This window comes from Blennius ocellaris, assembly GCF_963422515.1.
Source record: "Blennius ocellaris genome assembly, chromosome: 7".
Taxonomy (NCBI): Eukaryota; Metazoa; Chordata; class Actinopteri; order Blenniiformes; family Blenniidae; genus Blennius; species Blennius ocellaris.
The window spans coordinates 18,102,770-18,116,435 of record NC_137656.1 but is presented as its reverse complement, the minus strand read 5'-3'; the positions used below and the strand labels follow the sequence as shown (position 1 = coordinate 18,116,435).

The window sequence follows — 13,666 nt, the reverse complement described above, 5'->3', positions numbered from 1 at the left end:
ATCAACATGCTCTCTGCAGTCCAGTAAGTCTATTTACATGTTCTTGAGTTTCCTTGTCTGAGAAATTGTTAAGATAAGATAAGATAAGCCTTTATTGATCTCACAATGGAGAAATGTACTTGTTACACTCATGAGTAGGAAAGACAAGAAATGTGCGAACAGTTAGATATGAATAGAGGTATCTTATATACAATGACTATCAAGAACTCTAAGGGCCAAAAGTATTTACAGTAAAAAGTAATAATGAATAAAATAAAACAGGACTAAAATAAAAAAAAAAGATAAAAATCACAAACTATAATAAAGTATAATAAGTTCTCAGGGGAGCAAAGTATACAGTTGTTGCACATTTAATTTCCATGACAAGAGCAGATGTATTTATTTTTTTACTGTACAAGATTGCTCCGAGTTAGGCTGAGTTATCAAATGACTCAAAGACAAAACTTTGCATGATCTGTTTGCCCTGTGAACTCTTGAATTCAAAGTGGCCCAGCTCAGTGAAGTCATTCTGCTTTCCACTCTCTCAACAGGAGGTGGGGCTTTTTTTTTTTGTGCAAACTTCTTCTCGTAGCCCAGCTGCACAAAGCCCAGTGAGCAGCCACGGTCTCCCTCCTCACGCTGTGAGCGCGCAGCGCCTGCACCGATCCGCTCCGCGTTGGAACTGAGAAGACAAACAACAACAAACAAAACAAAAAAACCTCCACTTTGCATGAACCTGCAAAACTCGGCTGCACTTTTTTGGGGCAGATTTTCGTGTTTTCTGCCGTGGCTGTTTTTGTTTGTTTGTTTTCCTCCTCTCAGCGGACACATCGAGCCCCGAAAACCATCGGGACCTGTGAGAAGAGAAGCAGCGTCTGGGGAAAAAAAAAACTTTTGCCATCATGAGCAAGCGAACGGTCAACCTTGATACCTACAGCCTGTCGCTGCTCACGGCCAAAGAGGACATCCTCAACCCCCGCTCCTCCACCAACTGGTAACTCGACTTTCCGCAATGCCTTGGTTTAATGAGAAACGGTGACTTTTATCGCCGGGAAGACGTTACTTTTGTGGTTCTCCATCTTGTTTCACCAATTGGAAACGGCGTTTTTACGCACAGCCAGGGACGCGGTTGCGTAAGAGCAGGATCGATTCCAATGAGTCTTGATAGGGATGGCATATGGCAGTGGCCGCCAACACACTCGGAAAAGTATGGCAATGACAGAATGTGTGCAGTTGTTTTATTCTCACGGACTTGTTTTGCCGTTCCAAGACGCACGTCAGGCAGAGAGCGTGCCCAGTGGACCACCGGCCAGGGGACCCACAGTCCTTCACCTGGGCAGTGAGCATTATTTATGACTGACTGAATAGGGTTTAAGTCAACTGTAGGCAAAAACAGATAAAACCTTTAGTATATTACCATTTTATTTTTAAATCTAAATTGACTACAAGGAAAAGTTGAAAGGTGGTGTCTCACAGCAACAAGAGTCAAACCAGTATGTTTAAACTTTCTGGTTCATGTGTTGAGTTTGTATGTTGTTCCTGTCCCTACAAGGTTTTCTTTGGCTACATTTTCTCCCCTCCCAGTCCAAAGGCATATTGTTTAATTGTAAATAGATGAGTGTTTGTCCACCTCTACCACCTGTCCAGGCTTTTGTCCCTGTTTTAGCTGGGATTGGTTCCAGCATCTTGTGACACAGAATAAGGAAAGTATCACCAATAGATAGGCATTGAATATGTTCCTGAGTCTGCACTGGCATAAGGAAGGTCATGCTTTTCAGTAACTGAAACAGAATGTGTTCGGTCCTTTATCACTGGGTTGGTTAAGTTGTTGCTTTGAAGAGTTGGCCATCTTTTTAAAATAGTGTCCATATACCTGTGTAATCCTTTCCCCCCCGTCCTATCTCCCTGTGTGTGCATGTACATGCTACTCAGGAGTTGTTATTGTGCTAAATTTGTTTGGAGGGACTTCAACTTTTCATCATCTTTCTTTCTTTCTACTTCACCCACTGACTTCGATTGAGTTTAACAATCGGAATATTTAAACATGTGGAAGTAGAGCTCTTTTAGCTCGTCTCTGTTTATTTTTGTAAAGTTTCCATGCTACCTTTATTACTACATTCCTCCTGACGTCAATTTGAAAACTTACAATGTAATTCAGGACAAGAGTTGCTGGCAGAAAGGGGTTTAATCTGCAAAATCTGTAAATGGTTACAAAAAAAAAAAAAGACATTGCACAGATCCAGCAATGCCTTGTTTGAGAAGATTTTCCGTGAAGCTTGAGTCAACATTAGATCTGGAGTGTTTCCTCCAACCAGCTTTTTGTCAAACAATAACACAAACATGTACAGACGCATAGGTTCGGGATACACAAGCGCTTAATTGTGCTACCAAAAGAGTATAAAAGAGAAAAAGAAATGAGCATTTACTGAGGGCACTTCAGAGGGCTGAATAACTTTGCAGGGAGGTGGGAGGTGGCTACCATGATGTCATGATTGCCTCTATTACACTGAGACAGAATCTGTGTGTGTGTGTGTGTGTGTGTGTGTGTGTGTGTGTGTGTGTGTGTGTGTGTGTGTGTGTGTGTGTGTGTGTGTGTGTGTGTGTGTGTGTGTGTGTGTGTGTGTGTGTGTGTGTGTGTGTGTGTACCCACGCACACACGTGCATGCTGGGGGATCTCACATTTATGTTTCCCCCTTATGTGCACATGCATCCTGCAGAGACTTCAGCACTGAGTGGAGGGTGTTGAGAAGTTTGCATGATGAGGGGTAGGAAGGTTATTTTGTTGAATGATTCCACCCCCACTGTGTGGCCTTGAGGTCCCTGTGTGTATTATCTAATGACCTTATGTCCTGAATGGGAAACAGACCCTTTGTGGGTGAGACTCTGAAGAGAAAAAGGAGCAATTTCAATGCATCCTTCATTCAGACCTTGCTGCTCAAAACACAGCCTTGGAGGTCTTTGCTCAGCCCCCCCCCCCACCCCCCCAACCACTGAGGACTACAAAGTGCGAAGCTGCGTGGCAGGAACTCCGCGCCGCTTGCATGTGTTTTTTGTTTGCTTGCATTTGAGGAGAAAGCTTAACCATTAAATACAATTGCATTGCGTGATACGCTGAAAGACTAAACCCCAATCATCTTTACGAGAGGAAAACATGATTTGGGTTGTTAGTCCTCGCTTGTCATTTAGCATGAATCTCAAAGTTGCACATTTGAGGAGGTGTAACTATCACAAAGGGAGCCTGAAGAAGAAGTGCAGCACCAGCCTTGTGAGGCCTGTGAAAGAAAAGGGTGGTGTGGGTTTTGGGAGAATGTTTGCAGCATTGTTGTAGCCATGTGTGGCATTATCAGATAGGAGTTCAATTCATCAGAATGGGTGTGGGCTGTATCTTGACATCTTAAGGCCCCAGTGAAGTCAGGCACAACTCCTTCATACACCTCTTTCTTGCGGGCCGCACTTTGTTAGTGTGTGGTATGCTCGTGGTTGAGTGTTCTCTTGTGGAGATCAGTGCAGTCACGCAGTGACACATACAGTAAATATCAGATTTCATTGTAGTAACAGAGTGATTCAGCTTACACAGAGTATTCATTCACTAGTCAACTGAGTTTTCATTCAGTCTTAACAAAATTCTGAGTTCCAACATCAGATATTTAATTTAGATTTATTAATTAAGCATTTACAGTTATGCAGCATAGACTGTTTTCTGAGATTTGATTTCAAAGGCCTTTGTGTTTACCTTATGTCAAACATTCACTTGTGCTCTTTCTCTAACTGCCAAGCAATTTGTCACTGAATGGAAATGTTTACCGAAACTGAGATATTAAGTTTCAGTCTTAGTGTTGCTTTGAAATTGGGAATTCTCTCTGAGAAACTCCCAATTTGTTTGGTAAAAACCTTCAAAACAGTTGGTAGTAAACTATAATTTATACAATCAGTCATTGAACCAAATCCATCAATGTTGTGGATTATTTAAAGGAACGACTGTTTCCTAGGATCTCACAGTGTGTAGTAACTTGTATTATTAATCATGTCTGTACTCATTTAAGAAGCAACACATTTCACTTCTAATATCCTGTGAAGGGTCTCAGATCGTGATGATAAATGGAAGTCTTTATTTCATCCTGGGCCTGGGGTGTTTATGTTGCTCCTGCTTGCCAGACGTTCCGCAGGCTCTTGCATGATTAACTGATACCTAAAGAGTCCTCAGGTCTAAAGTTACACGCTCGATGGAATACACCTGTGGGTGTGTCAGGGTGGTGAGGGGAAGCTAAAATACTGTGCTGCCACTGTGGATTTGCACGCTTCAGTGCTCTGATATTGTTCCTACAGTCGGTGTGTAGTGCTTCCTCTTTGAATGGGAGGTTATATTTGCAAATGGAAGTCAGTCATCTTGTTTATGAATAGACAATAATTGTGTCATGATTATCAAGAAGCTACTCAGTGGTTGAACTTCCTTGCACAAATTCTGCTTTGTGCTCAGTTCCTTGATTCTCGGCAGTGACCCATCCATCAAAAAAAAAAAAAAAAACCCAAAACACCCCAGGGCATAATAATGCTGGTGTATAATCCCCATCTACCTTGCTAAAGGTTGTCATAGCTTCTCTGTTTGAACAAATCCCCTTTACGATGGAATGTCACAGAAGGAAACCAAGCAGCCCGGTGGGTTTCCTCCGGTTGTTCAGGACAGAGCTTCAAAGGCTGCGCAGAGTGTTGCTTTCAGGTTCGATGATAACAGGACATGTTGCATTGATCCTTGATATAAATAGCAGTGTACTGTAAATTTGGAAATGGGAAGTCAAAGGGGTGGCTAAAGTGGACTGCTGCCCAATGCGCTCCCTCTCCTACAGGTTGCAGTAGCTGACGATATGTGATATTGATTCCCGCTTATCGCCAAAGAAATGGTGTCACAAGCTGCTACATGGGGTCTGATCACCAAGTGGTGCAATGATTCAAGATGCAGAATGCAGCTGCATTTCTGACAGCCTAAACATACTGAAAAACTCATGAACATTTGCACACATATCAGAAGGGGCAAAAAAATGTATTGTAATAGAAACTATAAAAAAAAACAAAACTGAATAAAGTCCCTTTTCTATGGAGAATATATTGTTTTCACAGTATTGTCAGCTTGCCGAGCTTCTTGTGAGAGCAAGTCTGTGTGTGGCGTGTTGGAAGACGACAGTTATAATGGCTGTTATATGTACTCCATCTCTGTTTAGATAAACTTAGAGGATGATTCGTGCATTTATCACTAAACAACTGCTTACTACGCTCTTAAATATTGTTTGGCTTCATCTGGGGTCTAAGATGAAGGTGGAGGGTAATGGTAGGTTAAAGGCACGATGAGACGTAATTGTAGAAGGTTATACAGTGTGTGAGTGTGTGTTTGTGTTTGTACGTTTGCACTCCTGGGGACACAAACCGTCAACCGTCGGGTGTAAAGACCACAAATTGACATTGCTCCGGTGTGACATGTGACTACACCACACAAGATGCAAAAGGTTGTCAATTAATGTTTCATGACTTCGTGGCACTGCTGTGCTGTTGTTCTTCTCGGTGAATAATAAATAAATAAAAGATTATCCAGCAGGTGTAATGCAATTTATTTCTGCTGGATTATAGTGTCAGCAATAATTTAAAAGTGCTTTGTCAGTTTCCCTCATCCCTGACCTTTCTGTCAAATGCCCCTTTTGTTCATTCCAGTGTATTACATCAGTTCATCTCCATGCAGACGCCCTTTTCACATTGTTCCCACTGGAGGTCTGTCCCTCATATTGCCACAGCAGTGGGCACAACAAATACAATATTGTTTCCCTCCGCAGCTCAAGATGAAGGACGGAACGCTCAACTGGAAAGTGTTTTGTCCCTGTGCAACTTGATAATATTTTGAAATCAAAAGCTGTGTTCGACATTTACACTGCAGACTAAAACAACTGTATTTTTGTATGTTTGATTTTTTTTTTCTTTCTTCCATGTGCTTGCGTCGTAATTCCAGCTGCGTCACTTTTTAGGGCATGTCTGAACCAAAGACGTGCCAAAGGCAGATTAATTCACTGAATATCATGTTTGTTTGAGGGGTGGATTTTGGTTAATGATACATATCTGTCAAACTAAACCAGTAGCACTCATGTACATTCAAACTCAAGTTCCCACGCTGTGAAACAGACCATTATGTGATCGCAGCTGCATCTCATATCAAATACTTGCATGTTTATACTTGCTATTTTGAGTGTGTCTATGTCTCTATTGTTTAAATGTCTCGTATTTAATGGCTGACATCTTTACCAGTGGGATTGCAGGTGTTACATATTCGTCTAATACAAATGAACTACATTTCGTGCATTTTTCACAGTGTATGACAAATACATTTGGTAACAGTAATTAAAATTTAACAAACAAACTGGGTACAAGTGAGTTATAAGTTCAAGGAGTGTCCAATCTCACAGAGACTCCTTCTCAATCTTTATACATTGAAATGCACCATGGTCCATGGTGCACTTGATTTTATTGGGTTTTATTTGTTGATTGGTTTTTCATTTGTGTGTTTATGTCTTTTCACAATTACCATATGATCCTCCATATCCTCCGTCTATATATTTAAATGTCATTGAGCATAAAACAGAACCTCATGTTGCTCCCATGTGAAGTGTTTTGAGAGCAATTAGTAGACGTAAACGTCCAAGTACAAAGCCTTTTGAACAATCTTTTGCTTTTGCTTGAAGTTTGTCTGTGTTTCTCTCTCTCTATTTGAATTACAGTTTCAAAATGAACTCAGTGCATGCCAAAACATTTTGTCATCTTCTTTGTTATGGCGGCTTATTTTTGTGTGTGTTCCCTACGCAACACAATCAGTCTGACGTGCGGTAGACAATAACTTATTTACCGTCATACTGCTTGGAGTTACATGCGAGATTAACAAAAGCAAACACTGACACATTTTCCTTTTTAACATGTTTTATACTCTGACACATTTCAAATACACAAAAGATGCAGAACTGAATAAAGGCACACCCTCTTTGTGGTTCCCACAGCTTTCCAGACGCTGTGGGGTGTCTGTAGTGAGCTGTGTGTTGATCTCACTTCACCATAGTGACTCCAGAGCTCACTGGTTAAACCCACAACATTCAGAGGGGTAACTATTCCTCTCCCCCTGGCTGGGGAGTCCCCCCTCCCCCCCTTTCTCACGTCATGTTTGTTGACTGGCTGTTGGTGGGACGGGGGATACTGGTCCTCGTAGATGGTCGGGGAAGGATGTGTTGTCCGTGACGACCCTGGTGGGAAAAGTGGGTTGTTTGCCAAGAGTGAGTGAATGAATGGAGGGAGACGAGTGGAGAAGGACTGAGAGGGCTGGGAAGGGGCTGGTAATGAAAGGGCAAAGACACTCGGGGAGAAATATAGAGGAATAACGAGATGAGAAAGGACAACAGAGGAAAGGAGAGAGAGAGAGAGAGAGAGAGAGAAAGATTATATACCTCTGGAGTGAAGAGAAGCTCGGTGGTCCCGGACAAGAGGTTTTCGAGAACCAGAATAAGCAAATGGTAGAGCGTTGGGCAGGGATAGAGTGGAGAAAAGGGGAAGATGAGAGGATAAGTGAAAGGGGTGAAGATAAATGAGAGAAAGATCAAAGCTTCAAGAGAGGCTACACAGAAGATGGGCCAAATAAGGTCTAAGTGGATATGCGATACTTCACAGTTTGTTTTCTTTAACTGGGGGAAATGGCTGAAGATAAGATGCCATCATGCAGTCCCGTAATAACTGTAAATAACTGTAATAAAGTGAAGGAAGGCTACTCTATGAGTGTGTGTGTATGTATTTTGTGTGCAGAGGAAATGCCAGAATGATCCCAGTGGACTACAATTTTGCAGGATTTATCAGCACCCTCTCTCCTCTCTCCTCTTTCCTCTCTCCTCTCCTCTCCTCTCATCTCCATTTATCCATTCTGGTGACAGGTGTAGGAAAAGACATTTTTTCCCATCTTTCCCCCCCATAGGTTCCTCTACCTATTTCCCCAGTCAGAACAATTTACCCCACAGGGATTAACAACCCCCCCACCCCCCACCCCCAGCCAGCCCCATTACTTTCATTACAACTCTTACCCCCATTAACCACATACTCTACTGCCCCCTTGGAAACCTCCAGTCGACTCTGGGAGTTTCTCATTGTGTGCCATTGTTAAACGCTGCCCTCGCAGCCTGCCCATTTCTCTACCTGTCTACATCCCCTGGTGGTTTTCATCGTTTTCCCCAGTGTGAAGCCAATCCAAGTGGCCTTACTCCATCATTCTTTGGCACACACTCTTATGACACTGAATTTCATTTGCCCATCCTTTACAAAACAATAATAAAAAAAACAAAACAGATTTCAACACCATGAAATCCATCCATCCATTGGCTACCGCTTTATCCGGGGCCGGGTCGCGGAGGCAGCAGTCTGAGCAGAGTTGCCCAGACTTCCCTCGCCCCAGACACTTCCTCCAGCTCCTCCGGTGGCACCCCAAGGCGTTCCCAGGCCAGCCGAGAGACATAGTCCCTCCAGCGTGTCCTGGGTCTGCCCCGAGGCCTCCTACCGGAGGGACATGCCCGAAACACCTCCCTCGGGAGGCGTCCGGGGGGCATCCGAAATAGATGCCCGAGCCACCTCAGCTGGCTCCTCTCGATGTGGATGAGCAGCGGCTCTACTCCGAGCTCCTCCCTGGTGACTGAGCTCCTCACCCTATCTCTAAGGGTACGCCCAGCCACCCTACGGAGGAAGCTCATTTCAGCCGCTTGTATCCGGGATCTCGTTCTTTCGGCCATGACCCATAGTTCATGACCATAGGTGAGGGTAGGAACGAAGATCGACCGGTAAATCGAGAGCTTCGCTTTTTGGCTCAGCTCCTTCTTCACCACGACGGACCGATACAACGTCCGCATAACTGCAGACGCTGCACCGATCCGCCTGTCGATCTCACGCTCCATCTTTCCCCCACTCGTGAACAAGACCCCAAGATACTTAAACTCCTCCACTTGGGACAAGGGCACTCCACCGACCTGGAGGGGGCAAGCCACCTTTTTCCGGTCGAGAACCATGGCCTCGGATTTAGAGGTGCTGATCCTCATCCCAGCTGCTTCACACTCGGCTGCGAACCGTGTCAGTGCACGCTGGAGATCCAGGCTTGATGGGGCCAACAGAACCACATCATCCGCAAATAGCAGAGATGAGATTCTGTGGTCCCCAAGCCGGACCCCCTCCGGCCCCCGGCTGTGCCTAGAAATTCTGTCCATATATATGATGAACAGAACCGGTGACAAAGGACACCCCTGCCGGAGGCCAACGTGCACAGGGAACAGGTCCGACTTACTGCCGGCAATGCGAACCAGACTCCTGCTCCGGGAATACAAGGACCGAACAGCCCTCAACAAGGGACCCCGGACTCCGTACTCCCGGAGCACCCCCCACAGGACATCTCGGGGGACGCGGTCGAACGCCTTCTCCAGATCCACAAAACACATGTGGACTGGTTGGGCGAACTCCCACGAACCCTCAAGCACCTGGCGGAGGGTATAGAGCTGGTCCAGTGTTCCACGACCAGGACGAAAACCGCATTGTTCCTCTTGGATCCGAGGTTCGACTAACGGCCGGACCCTCCTCTCCAGTACCCTGGAATAGACTTTCCCGGGGAGGCTGAGGAGTGTGATCCCTCTGTAGTTGGAACACACCCTCCGATCCCCCTTCTTAAAGAGAGGGACCACCACCCCGGTCTGCCAGTCCAGAGGTACTGTCCCCACCCGCCACGCGATGTTGCAGAGACGAGTCAGCCACGACAGTCCCTGCACATCCAGAGACTTAAGGAACTCTGGGCGAATCTCATCCACTCCCGGTGCCTTGCCACCGAGGAGCTTCACAACAACCTCGGTGACTTCAGCTTGGGAGATGGACGAGTCCACCTCTGAGAACCCAGTCTCTGCTTCCTCAATGGAAGACGTGGTGGTGGGATTGAGGAGGTCCTCGAAGTATTCCTTCCACCGCCCAACAATGTCCCCAGTTGAGGTCAACAGCTCCCCACTTCCACTGTAAACAGTGTTGGTGGAGAACTGCTTCCCCCGCCTGAGGCGCCGGACGGTTTGCCAGAATTTCCTCGAGGCCGACCGAAAGTCCTCCTCCATGGCCTCTCCGAACTCCTCCCAGACCCGAGTTTTTGCCTCCACCACAGCCCGGGCTGCGGCTCGCTTGGCCTGCCGGTACCTGTCGATTGCCTCGGGAGTCCTATGAGCTAACAGTGCCCAGTAGGACTCCTTCTTCAGCTTGACGGCATCCCTTACTTCCGGTGTCCACCACCGGGTTCGGGGATTGCCGCCACGACAGGCGCCAGAGACCCTGCGGCCACAGCTCCGAGCAGCAGCTTCGACAATGGAAGTGGAGAACATGGTCCACTCGGACTCAATGTCTCCAACCTCCCTCGGGATCTGTGAGAAGCTCTCCCGGAGGTGGGAGTTGAAGGCTGCGCGGACGGAGGGCTCGGCCAGATGTTCCCAGCAGACCCTCACAACACGTTTGGGCCTGCCGAGTCTATCCGGCCTCCTCCCAGTCCAGCGCATCCAACTCACCACCAGGTGGTGATCAGTTGACAGCTCTGCCCCTCTCTTTACCCGAGTGTCCAAGACACGCGGCCAGAGATCAGATGACACGACCACAAAGTCTATCATTGACCTCCGGCCTAGGGTGTCCTGGTGCCATGTGCACTTATGGACACCCCTGTGCTCGAACATGGTGTTCGTTATGGACAAACTGTGACTGGCACAGAAGTCCAATAACAGAACACCGCTCGGGTTCAGATCGGGGAGGCCGTTCCTCCCAATCACCCCCTTCCAAGTCTCGCTGTCATTACCCACGTGGGCGTTGAAGTCCCCCAGGAGAACAATGGAGTCCCCAGTTGGGGCACTATCCAGCACCCCTCCCAGGGACTCCAAGAAGGTTGGGTACTCTGAGCTGCTGTTCGGTGCATAGGCCGAGACAACAGTCAGAGACCTGTCCCCTACTTGTAGGCGTAGGGACGCAACCCTCTCGTTCACCGGGGTGAACTCCAACACATGGCGGCTGAGCTGTGGGGCAATAAGCAAGCCCACTCCAGCCCGCCGCCTTACACCGCGGGCAACTCCAGAGAAGTGGAGTATCCAGCCCCTGTCGAGGAGCTGGGTTCCAGAGTCCAAGCTGTGAGTGGAGGTGAGCCCGACTATATCTAGCCGGTATCTCTCAACCTCCCTCACAAGCTCGGGCTCCTTCCCCCCCAGCGAGGTCACATTCCATGTCCCAAAAGCCAGAGTCCGTGTCCGGGGATCGGGTCGTCGAGGCCCCTGCCATCGACTGCCACCCAATCCACACTGCACCCGACCCCTACGGCAGCCTCTGTGGGTGGTGGGTCCACAGGAGGATGAGGAAGAGGGGCCCGCGTCGTCCCTTCGGGCTGAGCCCGGCCGAGTCCCGCGGGCAAGAACGCGGCCACCAGGCGCTCGCGTGCGAGCCTCCACCCCGGGCCTGGCTCCAGGGTGTGGCCCCGGCTGCGCCAAACTGGGCGACGTCACCTTGCTCCTCTTGCGTGTATCCATGGGGGTTTTGTGAACTGCTTTTAGTCTGACCCGTCGCCTCGGACCTGTTTGCCTTGGGAGACCCTACTGGGGGGGCAAGCCCCCCGACAACATAGCTCCGAGGGTCATTCGGGTGCTCAAACTCCCCCACCACGATAAGGTTGCAGTTCAAGGGGGAGTAATGGATGGATGGATGTTGAGTTAAATGGTAACCTTATTAATACAACCGCCACTAAACTCCAGTTTACAAGAGGAGCAGGAAATAAATTAATCCGGAACTTACTGTCTGCTATTGACATGAACATCACCTTGTATCCACAGCACCAATGAGTTGTTCAGGTCATCTTATTAAGACATGGCTGCAGCCCTCATCATGTTTCAAATGTATCTAAGCTTTCTTGTTGTAGAGTCTTCTGAGTTCCTTTATATCTGTATCTTTTTCAAGGACAGATTAATATCATGCTGCATGTCTGTAACTCCATTTAACTACAGCAAAACTACAAAAACAATATAATGTCCACGTCATTTGGATTTGTTTAGCTGAGTGGGACAATTTAAAAGTCACACGGGAGTTGGTTTCCCAGCAAAGACTTGTGATTTCTGTACAAAAGAAAGAATCCCAGAAGGGAGGCATAATAGACAATATTTACTTAAATTTACTGATTTTCGATATTTTGTTTTGAAATGATTTATACACTCCGCCATAGGTAAATCTGGCCAAATGAGTACAAGCATGTTGCCTCATAAACATTTTTTAAAACTTCATGTTCAGATGCACTCTTAAACAATTAGCCTCTGATAAGCCAATTGCATTAAAATGATAAAAACAAAAAACAACAACTACAACTAAGACCAGTGTTTCTGATTGTACAGTGGTGTAGTGGTCCATGATTGATTCCAATCTGTACTCGGATGTTTCTGTGAAGAGTTTGTATAGTTTCCTCCCACCTATTAAACAAAACAAATAGTTGAAGTAAATTGTTGGGTCCAACCCTCTTCCTTTGATGTGACTGTGAGTGTATTTGTGTGTCTCTCTGTGTCCACGTGAACTTGTCTCTGTCAAGCGCTCCAGACCCTGTACAGCGTAAAGGCTCCAAAGCCATATTGATAGACAACTGAATGTGTCAGCAGTTTTAAACACCAAATTTTAAACAATATGTCGTAGTAGCTAAACAAATATCTCAAACAAATAATTCAGAAAATGAACAATATTGCATTTGTAAGTGACAAATTACATTGCATTTGCAGTAACTAGTAATTAAGTAACTACTAATTTCCAGTCACAACACTGGTTGTTATGGTTTGCTATCCTCCCGGATCAATTTTGCCTCTGAAAATATGCGCACTCTTCAATTTTTCTCTATTGTTGGTATTATATTACCTGAATGATGCTGTTAAGTAATTAGAACGAGTGCAGCTCTGCTTGCACGCTGACCGGCTAATGATGTCTGTGGATTAACTGTAGGCCGTAACACGAGACTGAGTGTTGCCCACGCGCGGCCTCGCAGGTCATCATCACCCGATAACTGTGGGACTTCCTCCCGCCCATCTGTGTCGCTCCCTGCCTTTCATATTAATGAAGCATCTTGTCTGTGTTTTTTTTAAAGTTAGTTGTTGCATGACATTTTGACCTGATCTGCCTCACAACAGTACACTTTCTTGTCCGTTTTTCTTCTCCTCGTCCATCCCCCCTTTTTCTTTTCCATCCGCCTCAGCACAGGGAGGGCTGTTTTCTCTCACCGGTCCTTGGCAGTGATTTAATTACTTATTTGTTTTGTTTGTCATATTCTAAACTGGGGCTGCGTGTTTTTGCTGAGAACAGAGATTTTGCTCCCTCCCCCTTCTCCTCGCAGAATTCCATCCAGTCTCTCCCTCGGCCTCTCACTCCCTCTCCCCTCTGACTGATACTGCGCGCGATCTGTTGTTTAACATTTCACTGAGAGGTTTCCGACGTGTAGTATTATGGCTTCACTTTCAGATCTTTCTCTCATTTCGGTACTGCTTTGCCTCTCGTTTCTCTCATTTCTCTCCCTGACAAATAGCTTCGGAATTTTGTAATAATCTCCAGCGACTCGGGATTTGTCCTCCACCCAGTCAAATTTTTACAGAATCAGTTAGTGTTAGTC

The 13,666-nt window shown here is 46.3% G+C and overlaps 1 protein-coding gene across 1 annotated transcript in view; it reads left to right on the top strand.

The window, feature by feature from the left end:
- Positions 1–602: 602 nt before the first annotated feature.
- Positions 603–13,666, top strand: part of LOC308132182 (uncharacterized protein) — a 33,852-nt gene continuing 20,788 nt past the window's right edge. Inside the window, exon 1 of the mRNA XM_080499180.1 lies at positions 603–973. Within this exon, the coding sequence (XP_080355306.1) occupies positions 882–973 (92 nt within the window). The 5' untranslated portion in view covers positions 603–881. The remainder of the gene's footprint in view (positions 974–13,666) is intronic.